This window comes from Pristiophorus japonicus, chromosome 5, assembly GCF_044704955.1.
Source record: "Pristiophorus japonicus isolate sPriJap1 chromosome 5, sPriJap1.hap1, whole genome shotgun sequence".
In the NCBI taxonomy this organism is placed as follows: domain Eukaryota; kingdom Metazoa; phylum Chordata; class Chondrichthyes; family Pristiophoridae; genus Pristiophorus; species Pristiophorus japonicus.
In genome coordinates, this window is record NC_091981.1 from 65291127 (window position 1) to 65315983 (window position 24857).

General features: G+C 45.2%; 1 protein-coding gene across 3 annotated transcripts; it reads right to left on the minus strand.

The window, feature by feature from the left end:
- Window positions 1-593: 593 nt before the first annotated feature.
- sirt5 (sirtuin 5) lies at window positions 594-23003 on the minus strand. 3 transcript variants are annotated; one of them, XM_070879874.1, is made up of 7 exons: window positions 22920-23003; window positions 22329-22455; window positions 15680-15813; window positions 9601-9826; window positions 2482-2569; window positions 1986-2039; window positions 594-820 (listed from the first exon to the last, which is right to left on the minus strand). In XM_070879874.1, the coding sequence occupies exons 2-7, from the start codon at window positions 22435-22437 to the stop codon at window positions 643-645; spliced, it is 789 nt and encodes a 262-aa protein (XP_070735975.1). In that variant the 5' UTR covers window positions 22438-22455; window positions 22920-23003; the 3' UTR covers window positions 594-642. The 3 variants fall into 3 exon arrangements, with proteins under 3 accessions (XP_070735975.1, XP_070735973.1, XP_070735974.1); XM_070879872.1 differs by lacking the exon at window positions 22920-23003 and adding an exon at window positions 22577-22886 and having other exon boundaries at window positions 601-820; XM_070879873.1 differs by lacking the exon at window positions 22920-23003 and adding an exon at window positions 22500-22569 and having other exon boundaries at window positions 604-820; window positions 22329-22425.
- Between the last annotated feature and the right edge of the window lie 1854 nt (window positions 23004-24857).

Consider the following 24857-nt stretch of genomic DNA (forward strand, 5'->3'; position numbering starts at 1 on the left):
TAAATGAGAGCAGAAAGTTGAAATGGGCCATTGATAGATTAAGTGAATGGGCAAAACTGTGACAGATGGAGTTCAACATGCGGATGTGCAAAGTCATCGACTTTGAACCCAGAGTATTTTCTAAATGATGAGAAGCTAGGGACTGAAGGAGCAGGGAGATTTACAGGTCCATGTACAGAAATCAGTAAAAGTTAGTGGACAGGTACAAAAAGTAATTTAAAAAAGATTATTGAAGTTATGCTACAGTTGTACAAAGATCTGGTTAGACTGCATTTACTGAACTAAAATGGGGAGGAGAATAATTCTGCATTATTAGCTACAACAGTCACTTATCACCATGCTACCAGTTTAACTAGTCAAAAGTGAGCCAATTGCTCTTGCACTGGTCAAAAGTTGTGTGCATCAAAGAAGCATTGGCTCGTTATCATTCCCATCGAGTGGTGGATGACATTCAGAAAACAATCCTGTCTGTGCAGTGTTATATATGTGGACTTGTATTTACCAGAGGGCTCATCCCCTGGAGTCCCAAGGGATTCCATAGTCCCTTGGGAGCACACATTTAAGGCGGCTTCACAGGTTGGAGATGCACGCTGGAGACCTGCAATAAAAGACTAAGGTCACACTTTACTTTGAGCTCAATGTTCAGTCTGACTCTTCCTCCATACACAACATGCAGTAACTTAAGTATATACTTACCAATAGACAAAGGTCACAGATCTCAAGTTCCTTGTTCACTTCCATCAGGATATCAGAATCTAGGGTTTCTCCAAACCACACCACATGTGGACGAAGTAGACCATTGCAACCAAACTTTTCACACCTAAAGACATTAGATATAGTGCTAAAGAACTTTTTGGGTAGAAAAGGAAAGTTTTGATACTCCATTTGTAGAGAAAAGCTGTTCCATGCTCTCCACACATTGTTTGAACCAGCTTTCAGAAGACTAATTGATTGGTAAACATCATCACAAATTAACAGATGAAAACACAGCACATGGATAATTGCAAGGGAAGAGCAAGATAGGGACAGAACCCATGTCCAATCCTTAGTGATGCACCATTGTTGGGCCAACAGTCCAGACCCCTAAAATGGTACATTTTAAAAGCAATTACATTAAAACGACTTCCTTATTGTGTATTTAGAGCATGCTCTGCACATCCATCTGTAAAGCATGGGACAGAGAGCATAAACCAATATTACCATGAGAAAATTTGGATCAAGGAAAAGCTTTTCACTTTATTGAGCAATCCTTCACATGTGCTGACTTATTTAATCTGTTTATTTAATCTGCCGAAGAAGGTGAACAACCTTCTTCAGCACTCCCTATGCACAAAAAGATATCTCAAATCATTTTTGCAGGGCAATAGACGATGAATGTATACAAAGCCAGATGGGAGGAGAAAGACCAAGACAGTCAAGAATTGCTGACACAGAGAGTCTCAAGTATATTTTTGAAGCCAGGAAGTTGGTAATTTCCTCTTCTGCACTCATCTTTATCCTTCTCAGGTCATATATTGTTCACCAGCCAATTGGCCGAGATGATGATATCCCAGGCCTCTACCAATTTCAGTCTTGTGGTATGTAAAAGCAGCAAGAGGTGCTCTGCCCTCCTTGCAGTAACAGATATTACTATGCTGCAGCACAGCAAAGTGAAGCACGACAGTGCTCCATCAGGATATTTAAAAACCATATTGATCCAAGCTTATATTAAAAAAGTCACAATATCAAAGTAACTCATTCTGGAAAGTGCAGAGATGCGACGAGATGCTGTATAAGTGGAGGTCCTCCCCACCCACTGCTCCACCAACTCCCCACCCCCCGGCCAAAAAAAAAATTCACTGGGAGGAGGCAGTCTGCAGCAAGTTTGGAATTTTAAAGTTTGTTACGTAGCAATTACATTGGCTTTTTATAGACAGTTCCATTAGGTGCAAAGTAATACATGTGTTCTATGATCACTATATACACCAGGGTACAAACATTTTTACCTGGGAAGATTCTCAACTGGAATTTTGGCATCATCGGTATTAGGATCTGGTGCACTAGAAATTAAGAACACATTTTAAAATATTATGGTAACATTTTCAGCTTCCTTTAAAACACTACTGTTTCTACACATTATTTTCAATGTATATCCTCCAAATGTTTATTGCTGATAAACAAGTTTTAGTCTAATTTCCAAAGAAAGGACTTGTTCATCACATCTTTCGCCCCCCCATCCCTTCCCCAAAAGTTAATCATCCAACTCCCGATCATGGTTAGGACACCGCAACCCACAGAAATCATTAACTGGACAGAACATGCTTGATATGTAGAAAAAGGTTTTTATTTATTTTTTCTTCAGTCAACTCAGCCAAAATTGGCAATCCAACCCCAAGGGAAGGTGGAATACAAACATCAGTCAAGAATTCAACTTGGGTTTCTTAGCTGCACGGTGTCCAGAATTATCATATACATCACAAATTAGTTCTATTAAGTAGTTACCCTTTTCCGGCTAAAGCTGGACATATTGGACTCTTGTACTTCTCTGCTACATGTTTACAGTTTGTGCAGCGTGTTTTGAATAAACTGCCTAAAAAAGGAACAAAATTAAATAGTTTAAAACATAAAACAAATTGAAAACACCAACTCAACAGATCCAACATGAAATCAAGAAAACAATTAAAAAAATACATCTGCTCCAAGATACAGCGTGTTACAATTATATTTGTGGACTATATTCATTGATGTAAGCAAGATTTACCTCCAATGAAAAAGCAGCTATGGTATCAAAGTCAGAACAGATGGATCTATACCCACAGTGGTGTATGTGTCAGCACATCTGCTAAACCAGTGGGACGACACCCCTTTCACAGCATATCAGCATCGACTGGAAACCTATTTGCAAGTACCATTTAAGAGTGGGATTCACAGACAGATCTTCTAAGGAAGAAGTCAATTCTTTACTACTGAGCTTTTCTGATGCCACATCACAGACCCCGAAGACAGTTTGTTTGGACTGCAGAGAGCCAGTTGAGTCGAGGTGGCACCATCAGAGATCTATGGGAGCTTGTGGAGATGGTGGAGATGCACAAGATGGATGGAATATGGCAAACTTCAAACCCAAGTTCTAATTATCTATATATTACAAATATTGTGCAGGGCGGTGGGTTTCCTAAACATAGACTTTACATCCTGTTGCAAGATTTTTGGTCATGCTTTTAGTTCAGTATTTACTATTATAAATTACTAGGTCAACAGTTCACATTCAATTTTACTACCTTAACGTTCACAATGTAGTTGTGTTCTGGTCACTAGGTGGCTCAGTGGAGCACATTTCTGAAGTCTCCCTTCCCAACTCTATTTCTATTGTATGTATATTAAAAAAAAGTGACTAACTATTTGCACCGCACTTGTTTTGACTTTCTAGCCCTGCTCCCCCCCTGCCCATACTGCACTTTTTCGACCAACAGGCGACAAGCCCCGCTTCCCCCCGCCCCCCGCTGGCCGAATCATTCCATCCATGTGGTGCCAGAAGCAGGACCTGCGGCTCAGACTCTCTCCCCCATCGGCCAGCCTGGGCCCGATGGCGCGAGAGAGAAGTGGGGCCCTGCGATCAGTCTGACTCGTTGTTGCTCCATGGGTTCTTTGACCGAGCTGCTGCTCCTCCGGCTGACCGGGTATACCGCTGAGCTGGGAACCCTGACATTCCGATCGTGCCCAAACAGTGGGCGGCTAAGAGAGAGAGAGAGAGAGAGAGAGAGAGAGAGAGAGAGAGAGAGAGAGAGAGAGAGAGAGAGAGAGAGAGAGAGAGAGAGAGAGAGAGAGAGGGTTTGGGCGGGGTGGGGGCAGTGGAAATCAGAGGGGAGAGGGGGAACTCGGAAGACAGATCACGTTCTTCCAACCCCCTACAAGGGACATCATTGGAGTGGATGATATCCAGAATTCCCGACACTGTCACTATTCACTTCATACCCAATAAACCTGTTGACAATCTGTACATCAATGGTTGCGGGGGGGGGGGGGGGGGGGGGGGGGGGGGGGGGATATACTTGGACTAAGGTAAGGCACTTCTGCTGGGGTAGGCATGCACTTGGACTGGAGTAAGGCACTTTGGCTGGCCCTTGCTGTCTTTTGGGGGAGCTCTGTCCTCTGTCGCTTCAGGAAGTCAAAGTGGATCAAGTTACAATTTGCAAAGTCAGTGAGACCTTGGATGGGCGGTTCCAGTGACACATTCCTGTGAAACTTCAGAGTGTGGCTTATCCTCCAAGGGGACCAATCAGAACGAAGGGTGGAGCATGTTGGCCATTTTGGCAGTACAAATAAACGCGTCCATAAAAAAAACCTTGACTTGCATTAACAAACATACTCAATACTTTAGCAATTCATAAATGTATAGCATACACTTCCTGTAATATTAAACTTTGTTGATAACATCTTATCAAATAGTCTTTCCTCTGCTTATGCTTGGAACACGAGGATATTTTTTGGCATATAGGAATAAAAAAACAGACTTATTGACATTCAATTACCTTCTGAAAGAAAATTTATTACTGTTAGAAAGTCAGAGCAGTACCACTGCAGATTGTTACATTGACCCTGAAATTGCTGAAGTCGAGTATCTTGCAATTAGCACGATGAATTTATTATTTTTTTTTAAAACCTCACTTCAGATAGATCGCTGGAAGTGCTAATTGATAACGGTGCGATGTCAATGAGGGATCCGGCACTCCTGAACATTGGATCCAACAGTCTAGCTAAATCAATTAAATTTAAGGATCGAGAAAGAAACAGTGAACGAATGACAGGAAATAGGATGAATTAAAGTCAAATTAGATACAGAAAAGGAGAAATAAAAAAGTGGGAAAGATAGATTGGATTGAGAGAAAGAAAAAGAAAATTTAAAAATTCTTAGGAACAGTGAGACTCCATAGTTTCAATTGTTCCCTTTCTGGGCCTCCAAGGTTGAGTTTCATGTCAATGAAAATCACATCGACATTAACAGGATCCTTACATAAAATATCTGTCCTAAATATCTGCGGCAATATTCATTCGTATTTGCGACACAAATCCAGCAATTTCTTGATACTCAGAGAGGTTGATAGAGAGTTCCTATTTTTGCAAAGCCAACAGTGCAGCGGCACAAATCGTCCAGTAATTTGTGGCAATTCGCAGCTCACCACGTGGCTCTTCCTCCCACAAATTGCTGTTCTTTTCTATAAATGCGCCAATAATGGCAGGCGCCGTCAATCCCATTATATTTCCAGTGATTTATGGGTCATTGTTATTGGTGCATTGTAGGAGAGAAAGAGAGCTACAACTTGTTTCTATGTGGCAATGCCTGTTGCCTCAGTTACTGTACATCTTTAAGTACTTGCTGTTTTTACTAAATATTTTAATACTTATACATGTAACTCACAGTAAATAGAAACCCGTCTCAAGATTCACACTATTCACTGACACAAGTGCTGGCTGTGAGGAGGGAAATAAAAGAGAGAGAGAAAATAATGAAGAAATAGAAAAAGAAAGGCTAACATGTATTTATATAGTGCCTTTAACATACTCCAACGTCTCAAGGCACTTCACAGGAGTGTTACAAGACAAAAAAAAAAATTATTTGACACCAAGCCATACAAGAGGAAATTACGGCAGATGACCACAAGCTTGGTCAAAGAGGTAGATTTTAAAGCAGAGTCTTAAAAGAGGAAACAGATCGAGAGGCGGAGAGATTCAGGGAGGGAGTTCCAGAGCTTAGGGCCCAGGCAGCTGAAGGCATAGCCACTAATGGTTATAATCAGAGATGCTCAACAGGGCGGAATTTGAGGAGCACAGACATCTCAGGGCGGGGGCTGGGGCGGGGGGGGGGGGGGGGGGGGGAAAGAGAGGGGGGTGTTGTGAGGCTGAAAGAGATTACAGAATTAGGGAGGGGCGAGGCCATGGAGGCATTTGTAAACAAGGATGAGAACTTTGAAATCGAGGCCAGCAAGCACAGTGGTGATGGGTGAACTTTATCAAGGAGGCTTTGAGGGTGTTCTTGAAATGCTTCCTCTGCCCACCATGGGTTCGCTTGCTGTGTAGGAGTTCCGAGTAGAGCATTGCTTTGGGAGTCTCGTGTCGGGCATGCGGACAATGTGGCCTGCCCAACAGAGCTGGTCGAGTGTGGTCAGCGCTTCAATGCTGGCCTGATAGAGAACACTGACGTTGGTACGTCTATCCGCCAAGTGGATTTTCAGGATCTTGCGGAGGCAGTGCTGATGGTACTTCTCCAACACTTTGAGGTATCTACTGTATATGGTCCACGTCTCTGAGCCATTTAAGAGGGTGGGCATCACTACTGCCCTGTAGACCCCAAGCTTGATGCCAGATTTGATAAAGTGCAACATCCCCACCGGCACCTGGGAATCCCTAGCCCAAGACTGCCTTAAATGGAGGAAGTGCATCCAGGAGGGCGCTGAGCACCTTGACTCTCGTCGCTGAGAACCAAACACAGACAGTGGAAGGAGCGAGCAGCAAACCAGACCCGCAACCCACCCTTTCTTTCAACCACTGTCTATCCCACCTGTGACAGAGACTGTAATTCCCGTATTGGACTGTACAGTCACCTGAGAACTCACTTTTAGAGTGGAAGCAAGTCTTCCTCGATTTCGAGGGACTGCCTATGATGATGATGAGTGAACAGGACTTGGTGCGAGTTAGGACACAGGCTGGCGAGTTTTGGTTGACCTCAAGTTTACGTAGGGTAGAATGTGGGAGGCCAGCGTTGGAGCAGTCAAATGTAGAGGTAACAAAGAAATTAAGAGGGATTTTGAATTTGTAACCTTTAATAAGTGTTGAAGATGAATTTGCATTGAGTAACATCAATTCAGTTGTTTAAATTTTAAAATGACCATCTTCAGATTAAAAAGGTGTATAATACTCATTATATAAAATGGTAGGAGGCTCTGTCCTCTAATGCCCATGAGTTTTTCTCAGAAGAACAACTTATTTTAGCACCCAGAGGGAGAAGAAAAAAATGGAGAAAAACATCTGAGAACAGAGCCACAGTTAGAGAGTAAGGGAAGAAAAAATGGGCCAGAGAAATACTAGACGAGATAAACAGTGAAAGAGGAAGAATTAAGGGGCTGAGCAGCTTTGAAAGTGGATAAATCCCCAGGCCTGGACGAAATGTATCCCAGGCTGTTAAGAGAAGCAGAGGAAATAGCAGAGGCTCTGACCATTTTCCAGTCCTCTATGGCTACAGCTGCGTGCGGTGCCAGAGGACTGCTAATTGTACCTTTGTTTAAAAAGGGAGAAAGGGATAGCCCGAGTAATTACAGGCCAGTCAGCCTAACCTCAGTGGTGGGAAAATTATTGGAAAAAGTCCAGAGGGACAGGATAAATCTTCATTTGAAAAGACATGGATTAATTAAGGACAGTCAGCATGGATGTGTTAATAGGTGGTCATGTCTGACTAACTTGATTGAATTTTGAGAGGAGGTAACCAGGAGGGTCGATGAGGGCAATGCGTATGATGTAGTGTATATGGATTTTAGCAAAGCTTTTGATAAGGTTCCACATGGTCATGAAAGTAAAAGCCCATGGGATCCAGGGCAAAGTGGCAAGTTGGATCCAAAATTGGCTCAGAGGTAGGAAGCAAAGAGTAATGGTTGATGGATGTTTTTGTGACTGGAAGGCTGTATCCAGTGAGGTTCTGCAGGGCTCAGTGCTGGGTCACTTGCTTTTTGCGATATATATATCAATGACTTGGACTTGAATGTTAGGGGTACGATTAAGAAGTTTGCAGATGAGACTAAAATAGGCTGTGTGGTTGATAATGAAGAAAGCTGCGGACTGCAGGAGGATATCAATGGACTGGCCAGGTGGGCAGAACAGTGGCAAATGTAATTCAATCCAGATAAGAGAGAGAGATAATGCATTTGGGGAGGTCTAACAAGGCAAGGGAATACACATTAAATGGTACAATACTGAAAAGTGTACAAGAACAAAGGGACCTTGGAGTATAGGTCCACAGATCCGTGAAGGTAGCAGGCCAGGTAGATAAGGTGGTTAGAAGGCATATGGAATACTTGTCTTTATTAGTCGAGGCATGGAATACAAGAGTAAGGAGGTTATGCTTAAACTGTATAAAACACTAGTTAGGCCGCAGCTGGAGTACTGTGTCTGGTCACCACATTATAGGAAAGATGTGATTGCATTGGAAAGGGTGCAAAGGAGATTTACAAGAATGTTGCCTAGACTGGAGAATTGTGGCTACAAGGAAAGATTGGAGAGGGACTGAGGTGTTTAAAATTATGAGGGTCTGGAGAAAGTTGATAGGAAGGACCCATTTCCCTTGGCAGAGGGATCATCATCATAGTCAGCCCCTTGAAATCGAGGAAGACTTGCTTCCGCTCTAAAAGTGAGTTCTCAGCTGGCTGTACAGTCCAATGCAGGAATTACAGTCCAACAGGTCTATCTGCACTTGCTTTCTGCATGCTCTCAGCGACGAGACTCAAGGTGCTCAGCGACTTCCTGGATGCTCTTCCTCCACTTGTTACATATCAAGGAGAGTGTCCTTGCACTGGCTTAGGGAGTCCAGTGTCAGGCATGGAACCTGTTGAACCTATGTCGCCTCCAAGCTAGTTCCAGAGTCGTCCCACGCAAGGCATGTTTGCGTCCGCACACACCCATACGCCGCAGGCAGGCGGGCGGGCGGGCGGGCAGGCAGGCAGGCAGGCAGGCAGGCAGGCAGGCAGGCAGATAGACAGATAGACAGATAGATGGGTCAACAACCAGGGGGCATAGATTTAAATTAATTGGGGGAGGTCTAGTGGAGATACGAGGGGAAATTTTTTCAGAGGGTGGTTGGGGGGTCTGGAACTCACTGCCTGAAAGGGTGTAGAGGCAGAAAGTCTCACCACATTTAAAAAATACTTGGGTGTGCACCAGAAGTGCCGTAACCTACAGGGCTACGGACCAAGAGCTGGAAGGTGGGATTAGGCTGGATTAGCTCTTGGTCAATTGGCGTGGATACGATGGGCTGAAATGGCCTCCTTCCATGCTGTAAATTTCTATGATTCTATGAGAGAAATACAGAAATGGGTGCAAGAAATGCAGGGAAAAGGGTGAAAAGGAGGAATGTGAAGAGTGAGAAACAAAAATGGAAATGGAATAAAACAGAAATTGAAAACAACTTGTATTTATATAGCATCTTTAACAAAACATTCCAAGGTGCTTCACAAGACAAAAATTTGACAGTCACAGAAGGAAATTTTAGGACAGGTGACCAAAAGCTTGGTCAAAGAAGGAAGAGTAATGGATGTCTGTCTATCTCTTTCTCTATTATGCTTTTTAGCTATTTTATCAATATAAAAACCAGTAGCGACACCTATCAGTCAGATTGGTGAATGAGGCAAGTAGACCTTGTCTGAATATAACTGGGATTTCCTTCTCTAGTACATTATCTACTAGAGTGTCTGACAAAATTCAGATTCACTGTCCGAGTCACTAATCAACCTGTGTGGTCAATAACCTCATTATTAACGCAGTTTATTTTTCCCCCACTGCAGACAATACAAGTTATGTATCAAGATGAATAGCAGTGACTACAAATCATGACTTGCAGAGTACAAAGAGGTCACATACCATGAATTTCATAAATATCTTTTGTTCCTGCTCTTTTGTGAAGTTCATCAATATTCTGAGTGATGACCACAACCTTTCGGCCTTGCTTGCTCAGTCTAGCCTCACATTCAGCAATAGCAATGTGTGCAGAATTTGGGTTTTTGCTCAGCATCAGTTCACGGCGGTAGTGATAGAATTCCCATACTCTAGAAGGATTCCTTGAAAATGCTTCCGGGGTAGCCAAGTCCTGTTAAAAGAAAGTACACATGCAAGTCACTCCCCATATAGGTATACACATCAGGGGTGGTGTTTGAGCTGCTGCTCTAATCCTGCAGCCCTCGAACCCTAGGTGACTTGATTCTATTTGGTTTGTTGTTTGCGTTTTGTGGGCCTGGAGATTCGGAAAGGGCTGTTTTAAAGCACTGTCTCATTGGCGAATAAAATCTCCACATTGGTGAATAAATTCTAAATCAGAATGGCTAGCCTCAACAACTTGACATATGCAAATTAATGGGCACATAGAATATACAGTACAGAAACAGACCACAATGCCCAACTGGTCCATGCTGGATTTAAACTTCACAGGTGGCCCTAAAGCTCTGAGATATGCACCCAAGTGACCCATGAAGACAAAAGCTTAATACACACGCCATGTATAACAAGTACTTGCATGCAAATTTCAACCCTTTTACTCAGAAAATGTGATTTGCAAGTTATTTCCAAACATGCTTTAAAATCATACAAAGTAAACAAGCAATTTACACATCAGTATTATGTGGGCGTTAAAACTTTGTTGCTTTGATGGATTTCAATGGAACATAAATCGGGTGGTCTCTACAATGGGCAGGCAATATGCTTCAACAGATCACTGTCCAGGCAACAAAGTTGAAAATTACCCTCCATGTTTCTCCAAAACAACAACCATGAAAAGGCAGATCAAATTACATGCTGCACTTCATAGTACTTAATCCCATTAATAAGGCTGCAGTTTGAACATTTTAGATTTTGTGTATTCAACAAGGTGACAGGTATGTGCTGGGGAACGAATGTTCCTGGAGAGAAAAAAAATAGAAAACAAGGTACAGGTACAACCTCCAAAATCCAGAAACCTTGGCCATTCCTGATTTCGGAACAGAAATCAGACGTCCCAAATCTGGAAACCCCTGGGCAGAGTTTCTGTTTTTTCTGGATTTCGGAGACAAAATCCGACATCTCGAATCCGGAAACCCCTGGGCCGAGTTTCGGATATTTAAATCCGGAATCCGGAAACCCCCTGGGCTGAGTTTTGTGCATTGCACTGCACCATGGCACCACCTGTGAGTAATATAATGCTGTTAAATATGTTTACTTTAAATGAGCTTATTTTGGATAATCTTTTCTTTTTAAAAAAAACACAGATGCAACTATTGTTACTTTTGATGGGCATCAACTTTGGGTATTGTGGGACACTCTTGAAATCATATTTAATTACACTATCAAGTTAGATCCCACAGGTCAGCTGTATACTATCCCACATAGAAATGTAATAATCCACTGCATGGTTAACTTTCAAACCCCGATACTGGCAGGGACAGCGGCTGTGGGGGATTCAAACCCCAATAACAGCAGGAACAGTGGCTGCAGAGGTGATTTAAACCCCGATACCGGCAGGGACACGGTGTGGGGGAGTCAAACCCCGATACCGGCAGGGACAGCGGCTGCAAAGGTGATTCAAACCCAGATAATCGACAGGGACAGTGGCGGTGGGTGATTTAAACCCTAATACAGCAGGAACAGCAGCTGCAGGGGTGCGGGGGGAGTGATTGAAACACGGATACCGACAGGGTCAGCAGCTGTGGGGTGATTCAATCCCCTTTTCCGATAGGGACAAAAAGGAATCCAACAACAAAAAGAGTCCAGTTTTTGGAACAGATTTCCAGACAACCCATGCGTGTTTAAAAAAAAAAGTCCGGTTTTCAGAACATATTTCCGGATTACAGACCGGTTTTCGAACTTTCTATTTGTACTTTATTTGTTCTATTTGCGGCGAAAACCAGGTCGCAAAGCCTGGGCGGGATCTTCGGTTAGTTGTTTGCGGCGGCGATGGGACGTACCACCTGGGAGAGGGGCGCCGACATGCTGTGGACTGAGTTACCATCAGACTTTTGGCTCTCTCCCACCCCGTACACCATGCCCAGAATACCGGGTGCAGTCCTGCCAGCAGCAGTATGAAAACATGCAAAAAAGGCAAGTTCAAGTTTTTTTTCCAGCGATTCGATAGATAAGTGTCTTGTAAATGTTTTTTGAAATTCCCCCCCCCCCCCCAACCCCCTAGTGAGTTTAGCTTGATTAGTGCCTAAAAAGTTAACAGCTTATGGTTACATAGTCAGTTCAAAGTTTTGTATGCGCCATTAAAGGTTGCACTGCATCACTCCTCTGCAGCATAGGAGATAAGAAAAAACAGAAATGCATTACTTCCAGCCACCACATACTGTTGCACTGGATTTGAACTACGGCGGATAAAAGCTGCAGTGTAGGTAGATGTTTCTTTTAGTGTTTAAACCAGCGTCTATTTTTAAAAAGGTTGCTAACATTACAAAAGTGCAAGCAATTTTGTCATGCATGTCGACCATGTATAGTAACCGTATCGTCACATAAGGTGTGCCATCAGAGGGCACTGTGGTGGGAGACTTGAGGGTCACCTGCATAGATGTGCAGGACCAAGTATAAAAGGCTGCCCACCATGCTTGTGCCTCACTTTGGAGTTACAATAAATGGGACTAAGGTCACAACAGCTCAAGTACAATAACCAGATCTAGTGAAGTCATTCATAATATTAAAGACATAACAACTGGCGACGAGATTACAAACTTTCACGCAAAAATGACTAATGTTGGTGCATTAGAAAGGTTCTCGGAGGGTGAAGATTGGGAAGCCTTTATGGAGCGGCTCGACCAATATTTCGTAGCAAACGACCTGGTAGGCGATGATCCAGCCACGCTAGCAGATAAGCGCAGAGCTATCCTGTTGACCAGTTGTGGGCCCGCGGTCTACGGCTTCGTCAGGGACTTGCTTACACCAGAGAGGACGACGACCAAGTCATACGAGGAGCCGAAAGTGCTAATTTGGGACCAACTCAAAGCGAAGGAGCATCCTCACGGCCAGGCATCAATTTTATACACACCGCCGCCCCGAGGGCCAGGAAATCGTGAAGTATGCTGCCGACCTCAGGAGGCTGGCAGGACCGTGTAAATTTGGTGCATCCCTCGCCGATGCGTTGCGGGACGTCTTCGTAATTGGCATTGGTCGTGAGGCCCTTCTTCACAGGCTACTGTCTGCCGAAACCACTCTGCAGAAGGCCATCAGCATCAGCCAGGCGTTCATGACCTCAAGCTGTAGCTCCAAGCAGACGGTGACTCACTCTCCGGACTCAAACCCGGCAAGTACTATGAGTAGAATGGCGCCTTTTACAGGCAGAACTGTTGAACGTGAATCTGCCCAGGCACCCCCTCCCCACCACAGGTCCTTTAACTCAAAGTCCGCCAAGGGGTGCAAACGCAAGTTGAGTAGCACCATGCTGGCGTTGCAGAGGTAATCACAAGGCTCATCAGTGTCGGTTCAGAGACTATGTGTGCAAAGGCTGCAGCATAAAGGGCCATCTCCAGTCAATCTGCAACACAGCTGTGACTCACCACATGGACGAGGAGTCAGTTGATGGCTGTGAATCCAGCGCGGATTATGAGGAGATGGCTAGAGAGGCAGCTCAGTCCCAGGACGAAGTGTATGGAGTATATACTTGCACCACAGATTGCCCTCCATTGATAATGGAAGTCGAGATAAATGGCATTCCAGTTTTCATGGAAGTGGACACGGGGGCGCTTCAGTCACTAATGAGCCAGGAAGCCTTTGAGAGGCTATGGAACGATCAAACTGAATGACCCAAGCTGGTCCCGGTTCAGGCAAAGCTGTGTACCTGCGCCAAGGAACTGATATCAGTTGTTGGTGGTGTGGATGTAAGTGTATCCCATGATGGCGCAGTGCACAATTTACCATTGTGGATTGTTTCAGGTCATGGACCAACGCTACTTGGAAGAAGATGGATGGGAAAAATTCATTGGAACTGGGAAGACTTCATCGCTCCAGCGATCGACGTCCTCCTGTGCTCAGAGAAAGAGCGAGCCCCCACCTCCGGAGAGCAGATCCGCGCAGCCCCCGAGGCACAGACCGCTCATCAGGATAGCATGGCGATGATCCGGCCGAACGCACCTTCCCGGTTTCAGTGGCAGGACTCCTGGGGAGGAAGATTGGATTCGAGGGCGCCTTCCCAGCTTCAGTGGCAGAATCTCTGGGAAAGAAGATCGCGGCAGTCGATATCATGGACAGGGAAAAGATGGCGTCCAAACCACGAGGTGGAGTAACAACATGTGGTTCCACGCAAGAAAGTCGATTGGGGTAAAAGCAGTAAGGCCATTTTAAAAAAGTGGCCAGCAACCCGCCATTTTTGAATGAACTGCTTGAAATTGGTAACCACTGTAAAAGTCCAGCTGTAATGAGCAAAATGCTGTTGAGCGATGTCAGGTGCAAATTGCAATCAGCCAATGCAGCGGGCAAACACTTAACGGTCGTATACAGGTCCAGCGGGCTACCCAATGCTGTAGCCTGCGTCCCCGGGACCAGAACAATGTATCATAAAGTGTCCCTATAGCTGACAAAAGTAGACAAGACGCAGAGTAAACGATCCCCAAAGAGCAGAGACACCGGTAGCGATACTCTGCCTCAGATCGGTTTAACATTGCAGGCACCCGATGGTATGAACCACCACAGGCCAGAAACAGTAAAATGTGCCTATGCTCACAGTCGGCTACCGTCGCCCACCACCCGGGTGGAAAAGGCGCAGCCAACAAACCCACTTGCCACCACCGCAATGCCCAAAAGCAAAGGGTCACCCGCAACGGCTCCTCCGAACGGGACCTGGACCAGGATCCCAAACTAGAGTGCTCAACGGCGCCCTCAAGGAAAGCGAGTCAGCAGTCCCCTGCGAACTGCTAGACAAGACGAGGCAGCCCCACCGTCGCTCACTCGCTCAGACCGCTTCCCAGGGAGCAGCAGTGACACTGTGCAAATGAAAAGGACAGGGAGGTCACAGACACATCAACTGTCTTTGGGCATGCCCGACATTAGGAGTAACGCCAAGAGTCCTGAGCTCCGGCAACTCAAGCAAAATGAGCTCACCTCGCCCACAGACCCACTAGCATGGAGCGCTGCGCCAGATCTCATCCGGCCGTGCTGGAACTATACTGTCCTTGTGTACCTATACTGCGATACCTGTACTGATCATGTAAATGTACCACACAAAAGGAAACTTAACTGTAATCCACACAAGATGTAAATGTAAAACCCATGTGATGAACTTGAATGCAACTTGCATGTAACGGGCTATTAGAATGATCTGTGTGGGGCAAAGAGGGGGAAGAGGGGGGAGAATGGAGTAGTCATGGACTCAACCAGAAACCACGGGGACCTCCACTGGCAACAAATCTCAGTCCCAACCATGCAAGCTAGAAGTCACCCTCCAATGGTCAACCAGGAAGAGCAAAGCCCAGGTCACCGTCAATGTACAAGTCAATTTGCATTAAAGACTTGGGGCGGGGGGGGGGGGGAGTGATGTCATGTATGTAGACGATGTATACTAACTGTATAGTAACATAAGGGAACTGCCACCAGAGGGCACTGCGGCGGGAGACCTGAGAGTCATCTGCATAGGTGTTCAGGGCCTAGTATAAAAGGCTGCCCACCATGCTTGTGCCTCACTCTAGAGTTACAATGGGACTAAGGTCACAACAGCTCAAGTACAATACTAGACCTCGTGGAGTCATTCATAAGAGTATTAAAGGCTTAACAAATTTAATATCCAATTGTAACTAAATATACCAATTTAGGTTTCATAAACTTAGGGCAGCAGCCACAGCAATAACTATAATCCTCAGCCTTCCTCCAAAGCATGGAGTCTCTTCCCACATATGCAAGATGTACAATATGTTGTTGAAATGTGCTGCTATAACATGAAATATCAAATGTATTAAACTGTCCTGTCACTAGTTTGTGGTTCACAAAGACATACCTGGGCTTGCCATTTTCTCCAGTAGCCCCCTGCTCCACGGAAGGTGGGGACTCCGCTCTCTGCACTCGCTCCAGCACCTGTTATAATGGTTATGTGCTTGGCTTTTGCAAAGACATCCCGAAATTCAGCCAAATCTAAAAAAAAGAGATCATAAAGATCCGAGGGGTCATCATGAGTCTGCGCTGCTCGAGGAGCTGTATCTGATGCAGAGCACATCAGATATTCCATTACATGCTATGATTTTCAAATCGTTTCAGCCCAAACTTCTGACATGCACTTCCATCATAGGCAGTCCCTCAGAATCAAGGAAGACTTGCTTCCACTCTTAACTTGAGTTCTTAGGTGGCTGTACAGTCCAATACAAGAACCACAGTCTCTGTCACAGGTGGGACAGATAGCCATTGAGGGAAGGGGTGGGTGAGACTGGTTTGCCGCACCTTCTTTCCACTGTCTGCACTTGATTTCTGCATGCTCTCGGTGATGAGACTCGAGGTGCTCAGCGCCCTCCCAGATGCACTTCCTCCATTTAGGGCAGTCTTTGGCCAGGAACTCCCAGGTATTAGTGGGGATGTTGCACTTTATCAAAGAGGCTTTGAGTGTGTCCTTGTAACATTTCACCTTTGGCTCGTTTGCCCTGAAGGAGTTCTGAGTAGAGCGCTTGCTTTGGGAGTTTAGTGTCTGGCAATGCGAACAATGTGGCCTGATCAAGTATGGTCAGTGCTTCAATGCTGGAGATGTTGGCCTGGTCGAGGACGCTAACGTTGGTGCGTCTGTCCTCCCAGGGGATTTGTAGGATCTTGCGGAGACATCCAGCATAGACTGAATCAGTTCCTATGGAGTGGAGGGTAGCCAATGTAACTCCACTTTTTTTTAAAAAAGGAGGGAGAGAGAAAACAGGGAATTATAGACCGGTCAGCCTGACATCGGTAGTGGGTAAAATGATGGAATCAATTATTAAGGATGTCATAGCAGCGCATTTGGAAAGAAGTGACATGATAGGTCCAAGTCAGCATGGATTTGTGAAAGTGAAATCATGCTTGACAAATCTTCTGGAATTTTTTGAGGATGCTTCCAGTAGAGTGGACAAGGGAGAACCAGTTGATGTGGTGTATTTGGATTTTCAGAAGGCTTTCGACAAGGTCCCACACAAGAGATTAATGTGCAAAGTTAAAGTACATGGGATTGGGGGTAATGTGCTGACATGGATTGAGAACTGGTTGGCAGACAGGAAGCAAAGAGTAGGAGTAAATGGGTACCTTTCAGAATGGCAGGCAGTGACTAGTGGGGTATCACAAGGTTCTGTGCTGGGGCCCCAGCTGTTTACACTGTATATTAATGATTTAGACGAGGGGGATTAAATGTAGTATCTCCAAATTTGCGGATGACACTAAGTTGGGTGGCAGTGTAAGCTGCAAGGAGGATGCTATGAGGCTACAGAGTGACTTGGATAGATTAGGTGAGTGGGCAAATGCATGGCAGATGAAGTATAATGTGGATAAATGTGAGGTTATCCACTTTGGTGGTAAAAACAGAGAGACAGACTATTATCTGAATGGTGACAGATTAGGAAAAGGGGAGGTGCAATGAGACCTGGGTGTCATGGTACATCAGTCATTGAAGGTTGGCATGCAGGTACAACAGGTGGTTAAGAAAGCAAATGGCATGTTGGCTTCATAGCGAGGGGATTGGAGTACAGGGGCAGGGAGGTGTTACTACAGTTGTACAGGGCCTTGGTGAGGCCACACCTGGAGTATTGTGTACAGTTTTGGTCTCCTAACTGGAGGAAGGACATTCTTGCTATTGAGGGAGTGCAGCGAAGGTTCATCAGACTATTCCCGGGATGGCGGGACTGACATATCAAGAAAGATTGGATCAACTAAGCTTGTATTCACTGGAGTTCAGAAGAATGAGAGGGGATCTCATAGAAACGTTTAAAATTCTGACGGGTTTAGACAGGTTAGATGCAGGAAGAATGTTCCCAATGATGGGGGAAGTCCAGAATCAGGGGTCACAGTCTGAGGATAAGGGGTAAGCCATTTTAGGACCGAGATGAGGAGAAACTTCTTCACCCAGAGAGTGGTGAACCTGTGGAATTCTCTACCACCGAAAGTTGTTGAGGCCAATTCACTAAATATATTCAAAAAGCAGATTGATGTAGTTCCTTACTACTAGGGGGATCAAGGGGTATGGCGAGAAAGCAGGAATGGGGTACTGAAGTTGCATGTTCAGCCATAAACTCATTGAATGGCGGTGCAGGCTCGAAGGGCCAAATGGCCTACTCCTGCACCTATTTTCTATGTTTCTATGGTTCACTGTTGATAGCAGAGACTCAAAATGCTCTATATTCATTTACAGATCTGTGTATAAATGGAACAGGCTCATTGCACTGCTTCAGCTAACCTCTGCTATGTGAATGTACTCCAGCAGATGTCAAAAATCCACTGAAAAATTAAAAGTGAATTTATATTTTTATAGGCACTTTGCCTTTGTTCAGAACCATTTATGAAGCTCCAATATTAGATCTAATACTCTACTAAATGCTATTATATTGAATTACCTTCAATGCACAGTATTGCATCTGTCATATTGAAATAGGCTGAAAATACCAGAACCGAGGGTGTAACTATCAGAAAAGACTGAACAGACTGGGGCTTTTTCCTCTAGAAAGGAGAAGGCTGAGGGGCGACCAGAGAGTGTCCAAACCAGGGGCCATAAATAAGAAGAACCAGAGGAGAGAGGAGATATGAACCGGTTGTAAAGGTCTGGAATGCACTGCCTGAAAAGGGTGGTGGTAGCAGATTCAGGAACTGGATAAATACTTGAAAAGGAAAAAAATTGCAGGGCTATGGAGAAACAGGAGAGTGGGACAAATTGGATCGCTTTCAAAAAGAGCCAGCACAGGAACAATGGACTAAATTACCTCCTTCTGCATTGTACGAATCTATGAGTGGATCAGAGTGCTAAAGTGCTGCACATATGGGAAAACAGACCCCAACAAGTGAATGATGAGAAGTGACCAAAAACTTGGTTGAAAAGACAGGTTTTGAGGACACTTGTAAAAAGGTTGTGGGGGGGTGGGGGAAGGGTGAAGAGTTAACAATGCAGTGACTAGGACTAAGTGCAGGGTCCCGATGGCTGGAGACTCTGCCACTGTTGATGGAGTGGATAGGGTGGAGGACACATATGAAGCCTGAAGTGCAGGACCAAAGTGCACAGCTGGGGATACAAGGCTGGAGGAGGTGGAGCAAAGCCTTCTTAGCAAGTCAGAAGAAACAGTTTGAACTGGAGGTGCTGGGAGCTGATGGAGGTCAGCCAAGTCAGTGATTGACAAGGAGGACATAGTTCAGGACAGGCAGTTAAGAATTCGAGGTGCAAGGCGGCCAATAATGGAGAAGTCAAGGATACAGGTAACAAAAGTGTGGATTATGTTTCTGTAGCAGTGAATGGGGATTGGTGGGGAAGGGGGAGGAGGAGGAGATGAATGATGTTGCAGGGTGGAAATAAAGGGTCTTGCTAATGAATAGTATGAAGGGGTTGAAGCTCAGTTTTGGGTCATACAGGACAGAGAGGTTGGACATTGAATTATACAGAATACAGCTATACCTGTACTTTCTGAAGATTCAATAACCTGTTGGTCCTACCAAGTGGTCAAAAGTCAAAATTCACTTTAAACTCCCATGACCAAATACAGGACAGTCAAATTTGAACTTTGCCATTGCTTTTTTGGTGCTGTCCAAGCTGCACAAAATTGCATTTTTACCAACTGTCGCTGGGGTACCCAAATAACCTTTAAAAAGGAAATATAAATGCAAGTTATTGCTGTTGGCCATTGTTTAGATCTCAACCAACCACTGAAACAGACCAACCTCCACAGCAGCTGTCTCACTGCCATTTTTGTGGGATCTTGCAGTGCACACATTTGCTGCTGTTTCAAAATACAAAATAGTGGCTACATTCAATTCAGTGGCTGGACTGCACTTTGAGATGCTTAGAAGACATGAAAGACGCTTTATAAATATGTTTTTTCCTTATTATGCAATATGTGCTCTCCTTTTTCTAAAATTTCACATTTGATTCCTTGTACCTCTACTCAACTTTCACAAAACACTTTAAACTTAAGGGAATGCTGTCAACTTCAGAAAATGCTCCCAAATACAAATATAAATATCTTGACCTCGAGAGCCTACAGTTCTGAAGACCCACTTTTTATGGGTTTTATGGTCAGCTGTTGGATTAACAGTCTCCTCTTCTGGCCCTCAAAGTGCTTATCCACCTCCATGTTTTTGCTGTAACTCGAAATAGCATCATAAGTACAGACAGACAAATCAACTAGTGAGGTGCCACAGGGATCAATGCTGGGGCCTCAACTATTTATAATTTATATTAATGACTTGGATGAAGGGACCGAGTGTAATGTAGCCAAATTTGCTGACGATACAAAGATAGGTGGGAAAGCAAGTTGTGAGGATGACGCAAAGAATCTACAAAGGGATATAGTAGATAGGCTCAGTGAGTGGGCAAAAATATGGCAGATGGACTATAATGTGGGAAAATGTGAGGTTATCCACTTTGGTAGGAAAAATAAAAAAAGCAAAATTATTTAAATGGGGAGCGATTACAAAATGCTGTAGTACAGAGGGATCTAGGGGTCCTTGTGCATGAAATGCAAAAAGTTAGTATGCAGTACAGCAAGTAATCAGGAAGGCAAATGGAATGCTGGCCTTTATTGTAAAGGGGATGGAGTATAAAAGTAGGGAAGTCCTGCTCCAACAGGCCATTCAGCTCAACTAATCTGTGCCAGTGTTGATGCTCCACACGAGCCTCCTCCCACTCCATCAGCATATTCTTCTATTTCTTTATCCCCAAGTACTCATCTCTTTGGATAAAAGCAGTTTCTCCTTAATTCTTTATTGAATTTTTTAGTGACTATCATATTTAAAGCCCCTAGTTTTGGACCCTCAAGTGAAAATGTCTTCTCGAAGTCTATCCTATTGATCCCTTTCATAATTTTAGACCTCTATCACATCATCCCCCAACCTTTCCTTTTGTAGAGCCCGAGTCTGTTCAGTCATGCCTGAAAAAGGTTATTTTTTTTATTATTCGTTCCTGGGATGTGGGTGTCACTGGCAAGGTCAGCATTTATTGCCCATCCCTAATTGCCTTGAAAAGGCAATGATGAGCAGCCTTCTTGAATCACTGCAATCCATGTGGTGAAGATACTCCCATAATGTTACTATGGAGAGAGTTCCAGGATTTAGACCCAGCGACAATATATATTTCCAAGTCAGGATGGTGTGTGATTTGGAGATGATGGTGTTCCCATGCACCTGCTGCCATTGCCCTTTCAGGTGGTAGAGGTTGCAGGTTTGGGAGGTGCTGTCAAAGAAGCCGTGGCAAGTTGTTGCAGTGCATCTTGTAGATGGCGCACACTGCAGCCAAGGTGCACCGGTGGTGGAGGGAGTGAATGTTTAAGATGGTGGATGGGGTGTCAATTAAGCAGGCTGCTTAATTATGACACCTCACAATGTGATAATGACCAGATAATCTGTTTTTAAGTGATGTTAATTGAGGGATAAATATTGGCCAGGACACCAGGGATAACCCCCCCCCCCACTCCTCTTCAAAATAGTGCCATGGGATCTTTTACATCCACTTGAAAGAGCAGACGGGGCCTCGGTTTAATGTCTCATACGAAAGACGGCACCTCTGGCAGTGCAGCACTCCCTCAGCACTGCACTGGCGTGTCAGCCTGGATAAAATCAGAAACAATAATCTGCTTTGAACTTAGTTACTACGGTGTGCACCAAGAATGATTCTTCCTATGCTATTGGTGGTGTGAAGAATTATGATTTTTTTTTTAAAAACCTCAGCTTCTTGGTGATTTTAACTGAGATAATTTTCTTTTAAACTTACAAAACACATTTATAAAACCACATAAAAATTGAAGCCTACTGAGTGGGGAAATCTTTAAAAAAAACTCTGGTGCAGATGGTGAATAAAAATATCCCCTGGTGGTTAGCAAATGTCAAAAATTTCCACTGAATGTTCTACTGAAAGATTACAATCTCATATCCGATCGTCTGATGATCAAAGGGCAGATTAATAATGTCAAGAGAAAAATACACAGAGTTGCATCAAAAAGATGGGCATCTTGTTAATCTGTCTGCTCTAGATCAGTCATGATATTTCAAATAAAACGATGCAACATAAATTAATTTATGTTAAATTGCTTCAGAATATATTGTGATTAGTCATGTGCCTAGTAATGTGACAATGTGTGTGCAAACTAGGTTCGTGCAGCAGAGCGGGTCTCCAGTCGTCCTGGTTAACCCTTGCCACTGGATAAAGACCACGCTCGGTCAAGCCCGTGTGGTGGCTGCAACGGCCACCAGTTAAAAAAAATTCACGCACAGGCATCTTCCACCCTTCAAGATTTAGTTCAGGACCTGGAATTTTAGGTCCTTTATTGAAACACCTGTGAACTTTTTGATGTTGAAGCAAGTCCTCCTCGATTCGAGGGACTGCTCATGACGACATTGGAGTTCACACGCATTAGATAATACTTTGACTATTAGTTAGAAGTTTCAAGGTGCAGCTTTATGCGATTCAATTTTTAAAATTATAATTATTTCCTTAACAAAGTACCTACCTGAACTTGGGCGGCTCATTTCAACCTGGGTCAGCTGCAGCTTGGAAGAGCGTTTGAAGCAATTACCCACCTGCGAAACAAGCTTCCTGGTGGTGAACTGAAAAATCATTGCAATTACAGGCCGATTCTGAAACGAGAATTATTTTTTTAAATTATCAAAATAAAACTCACAAATGTCTCAGTTCTTGATCTGTTTCCTCAATAAAGACACAAACTGCGATGATTTCACTCTGTGCTCGAACACTCACACAAGGGGCGGTGAAAGTACAGGAGCCAAGGGCAGAGCCCGAGGAGGCGGTGACCTTTCCGATGTGCCGTGGGGGAGATGCGTGTGTTTAAAGCTCCCCGTTCACCTGACTGTCAGGAAGGGGCTGGCTCTGCTCTTGCCGTGTCTCCGGGAGAGGCTCGCGATCACTGCTACCTCGAGCCGAGGGGCAGCCCGAGGTCCTGCGGCCCACAACACGCCTCTCTCCCCTCTCCCCTCTCCCCTCTCTCACTCTCGCCAGTCTCAGCCACCATCGGAAAGTGAGGCGGCTCCCTCCCGGGGCCAAGTTACCGACGCGCCTGTCTGTTACTGAGGCCCGCGCTCACCTGCGCTTCACCGGAAGAAGGAGCGAGAATAGAACAACAAACGGCACAAGTCTGCAAACGCGCCTCCTGTCCGCAGCAGCAGCGGCTCGGCGCCGTTTAAAGAGAGGCAAGAGCGCCCCCTGCAGCGCGGGCGGCCATTCCTCCCCCTGCAGCGTGGAGCGCTGCACGTCCCGCCGCCAGCCCAACGTGCACACAGCACGTAGTCAAAGCTGCCAGAGGGCACCTAACAATCACAACGGGGAAATAATACAAAACTGATCTTAATCGGGCCACACTGCACATCTCTCCTAAATGCATCCCCATCCATCCAGCAGACCAATTATCAAGCCTGATTCACCATGAGGAATGGCATTTAATTTTAATCATCATCATCATCACAGGCAGTCCCTCGAAATCGAGGAAGACTTGCTTCCACTCTAAAAGTGAGTTCTCAGGTGACTGTACAGTCCAAATACGGGAATTACAGTCTCTGTCACAGGTGGGACAGATAGTCGTTGGAGGGAAGGGGTGGCTGGGGGAGTCTGGTTTGCCGCACGCTCCTTCCGCTGCCTGCGCTTGTTTTCTGCATGCTCTTGGCAACGAGACTCGAGTTGCTCAGCGCCCACCCGGATGCTCGCCCTCCAGCCAGGGACTCCAAGGTGTCGGTGGGGATGTTGCACTTTATCAAGGAGGCTTTGAGGGTGTCCTTGAAACGTTTCCTCTGCCCACCTGGGGCTCGCATGCTGTTTAGGAGTTCCGAGTAGAACACTTGTTTTGGGAGTCTTGTGTGAGGTATGAGGACAATGTGGCCTGCCCAATGTAGTGTTTCGATAAAGGGGATGTTGGCCTGATTGAAAACACTGACATTGATGCGTCTATCCTCCTAGGAGATTTGCAGGATCTTGTGGAGACATCGTTGGTGGTATTTCTCCAGCGATTTGAAGTGTCTACTGTATGTGGTCCACATCTCTGAGCCATACAGGAGGGCAGGTATCACTACAGCCCTGTAGACCATAAGCTTGTCGCCAGACTTGAGGGCCTGATCTTCGAACACTCTCTTCCTCAGGCGCGAAGGCTGCGCTGGCGCACTGGAGGCGGTGTTGAACCTCATGATTGATGTCTGCCCTTGCTGATAATAGGCTCCCGTGGTATGGAAAGTGGTCCACGTTGTCCAAGGCCGTGCCATGGATCTTGATGACTGGGGAGCAGTGCTGTGTTGCGGGGTCAGGTTGGTGGAGGATCTTTGTCTTAGAGATGTTTAGTGTAAGGCCCATGCTTTTGTACTCCTCGGTGAAGTTCAGCCTCTGAATGTGCGCAGACGCGAGCGTCGTCTGCATACTGTAGTTCGACGACAGAGGGTAGGATGGTCTTGGATCTAACCCGGAGGCGACGAACTTTGAACAATTTTCCACTGGTTCTATAGTTTAATTCCACTCCAGTGGGGAGCTTGTTGAGCATGAGGTGGAGCATTGCAGCGAGGAAGATCAAGAAGAGGGTTGGGGAGATGACACAGCCCTACTTGACCCCGGTCTGGACGTGGAATGAGTCTGTGGAGGATCCGTTGGTCAGGATCATGGCTTGCATGTTGTCGTGGAGCAGGCAGAGGATGATGACAAACTTTTGAGGGCAGCCAAAACAGAGGAGGACGCTCCATAGTCCCTCGCGGTCAACAGTGTCAAAGGCATTTGTAAGGTCAAAGCAGGCCATGTACAAGAGTTGGTGCTGTTCCCTGTATTTTTCTTCCAGTTGTCGCGTCGTAAAGACCATGTCTGTTGTACCCCGTAGTGGACGGAATCTGCACTGTGACTCCGGGAGTCAAACTCAGCGATGACTTTTAATCAAGCCACTGCCGCCAACCGTACGTTCAGCTGTTTCAGTCCCAGGATCTAGAATTCCCTCCCTGAACCTCGCTGTCTTTCTACTCTTCTCTGATTGACTGATCAGGACGCCCAGATGTCA

What these genes read in the sequence shown, in the direction of transcription:
- sirt5 (XM_070879874.1), bottom strand. Translation starts at nt 22,437, where the DNA reads ATGATTTTTCAGTTCACCACCAGGAAGCTTGTTTCGCAGGTGGGTAAT. An exon ending in AATGAGCCGCCCAAGTTCAG is followed by an intron (nt 15,814 to 22,328) that starts GTAGGTACTTTG and finishes TCTTTTTTTTAG; the next exon opens with ATTTGGCTGAATTTCGGGAT. An exon ending in AGATATTTATGAAATTCATG is followed by an intron (nt 2,570 to 9,600) that starts GTATGTGACCTC and finishes TTCCTTTTTTAG; the next exon opens with GCAGTTTATTCAAAACACGC.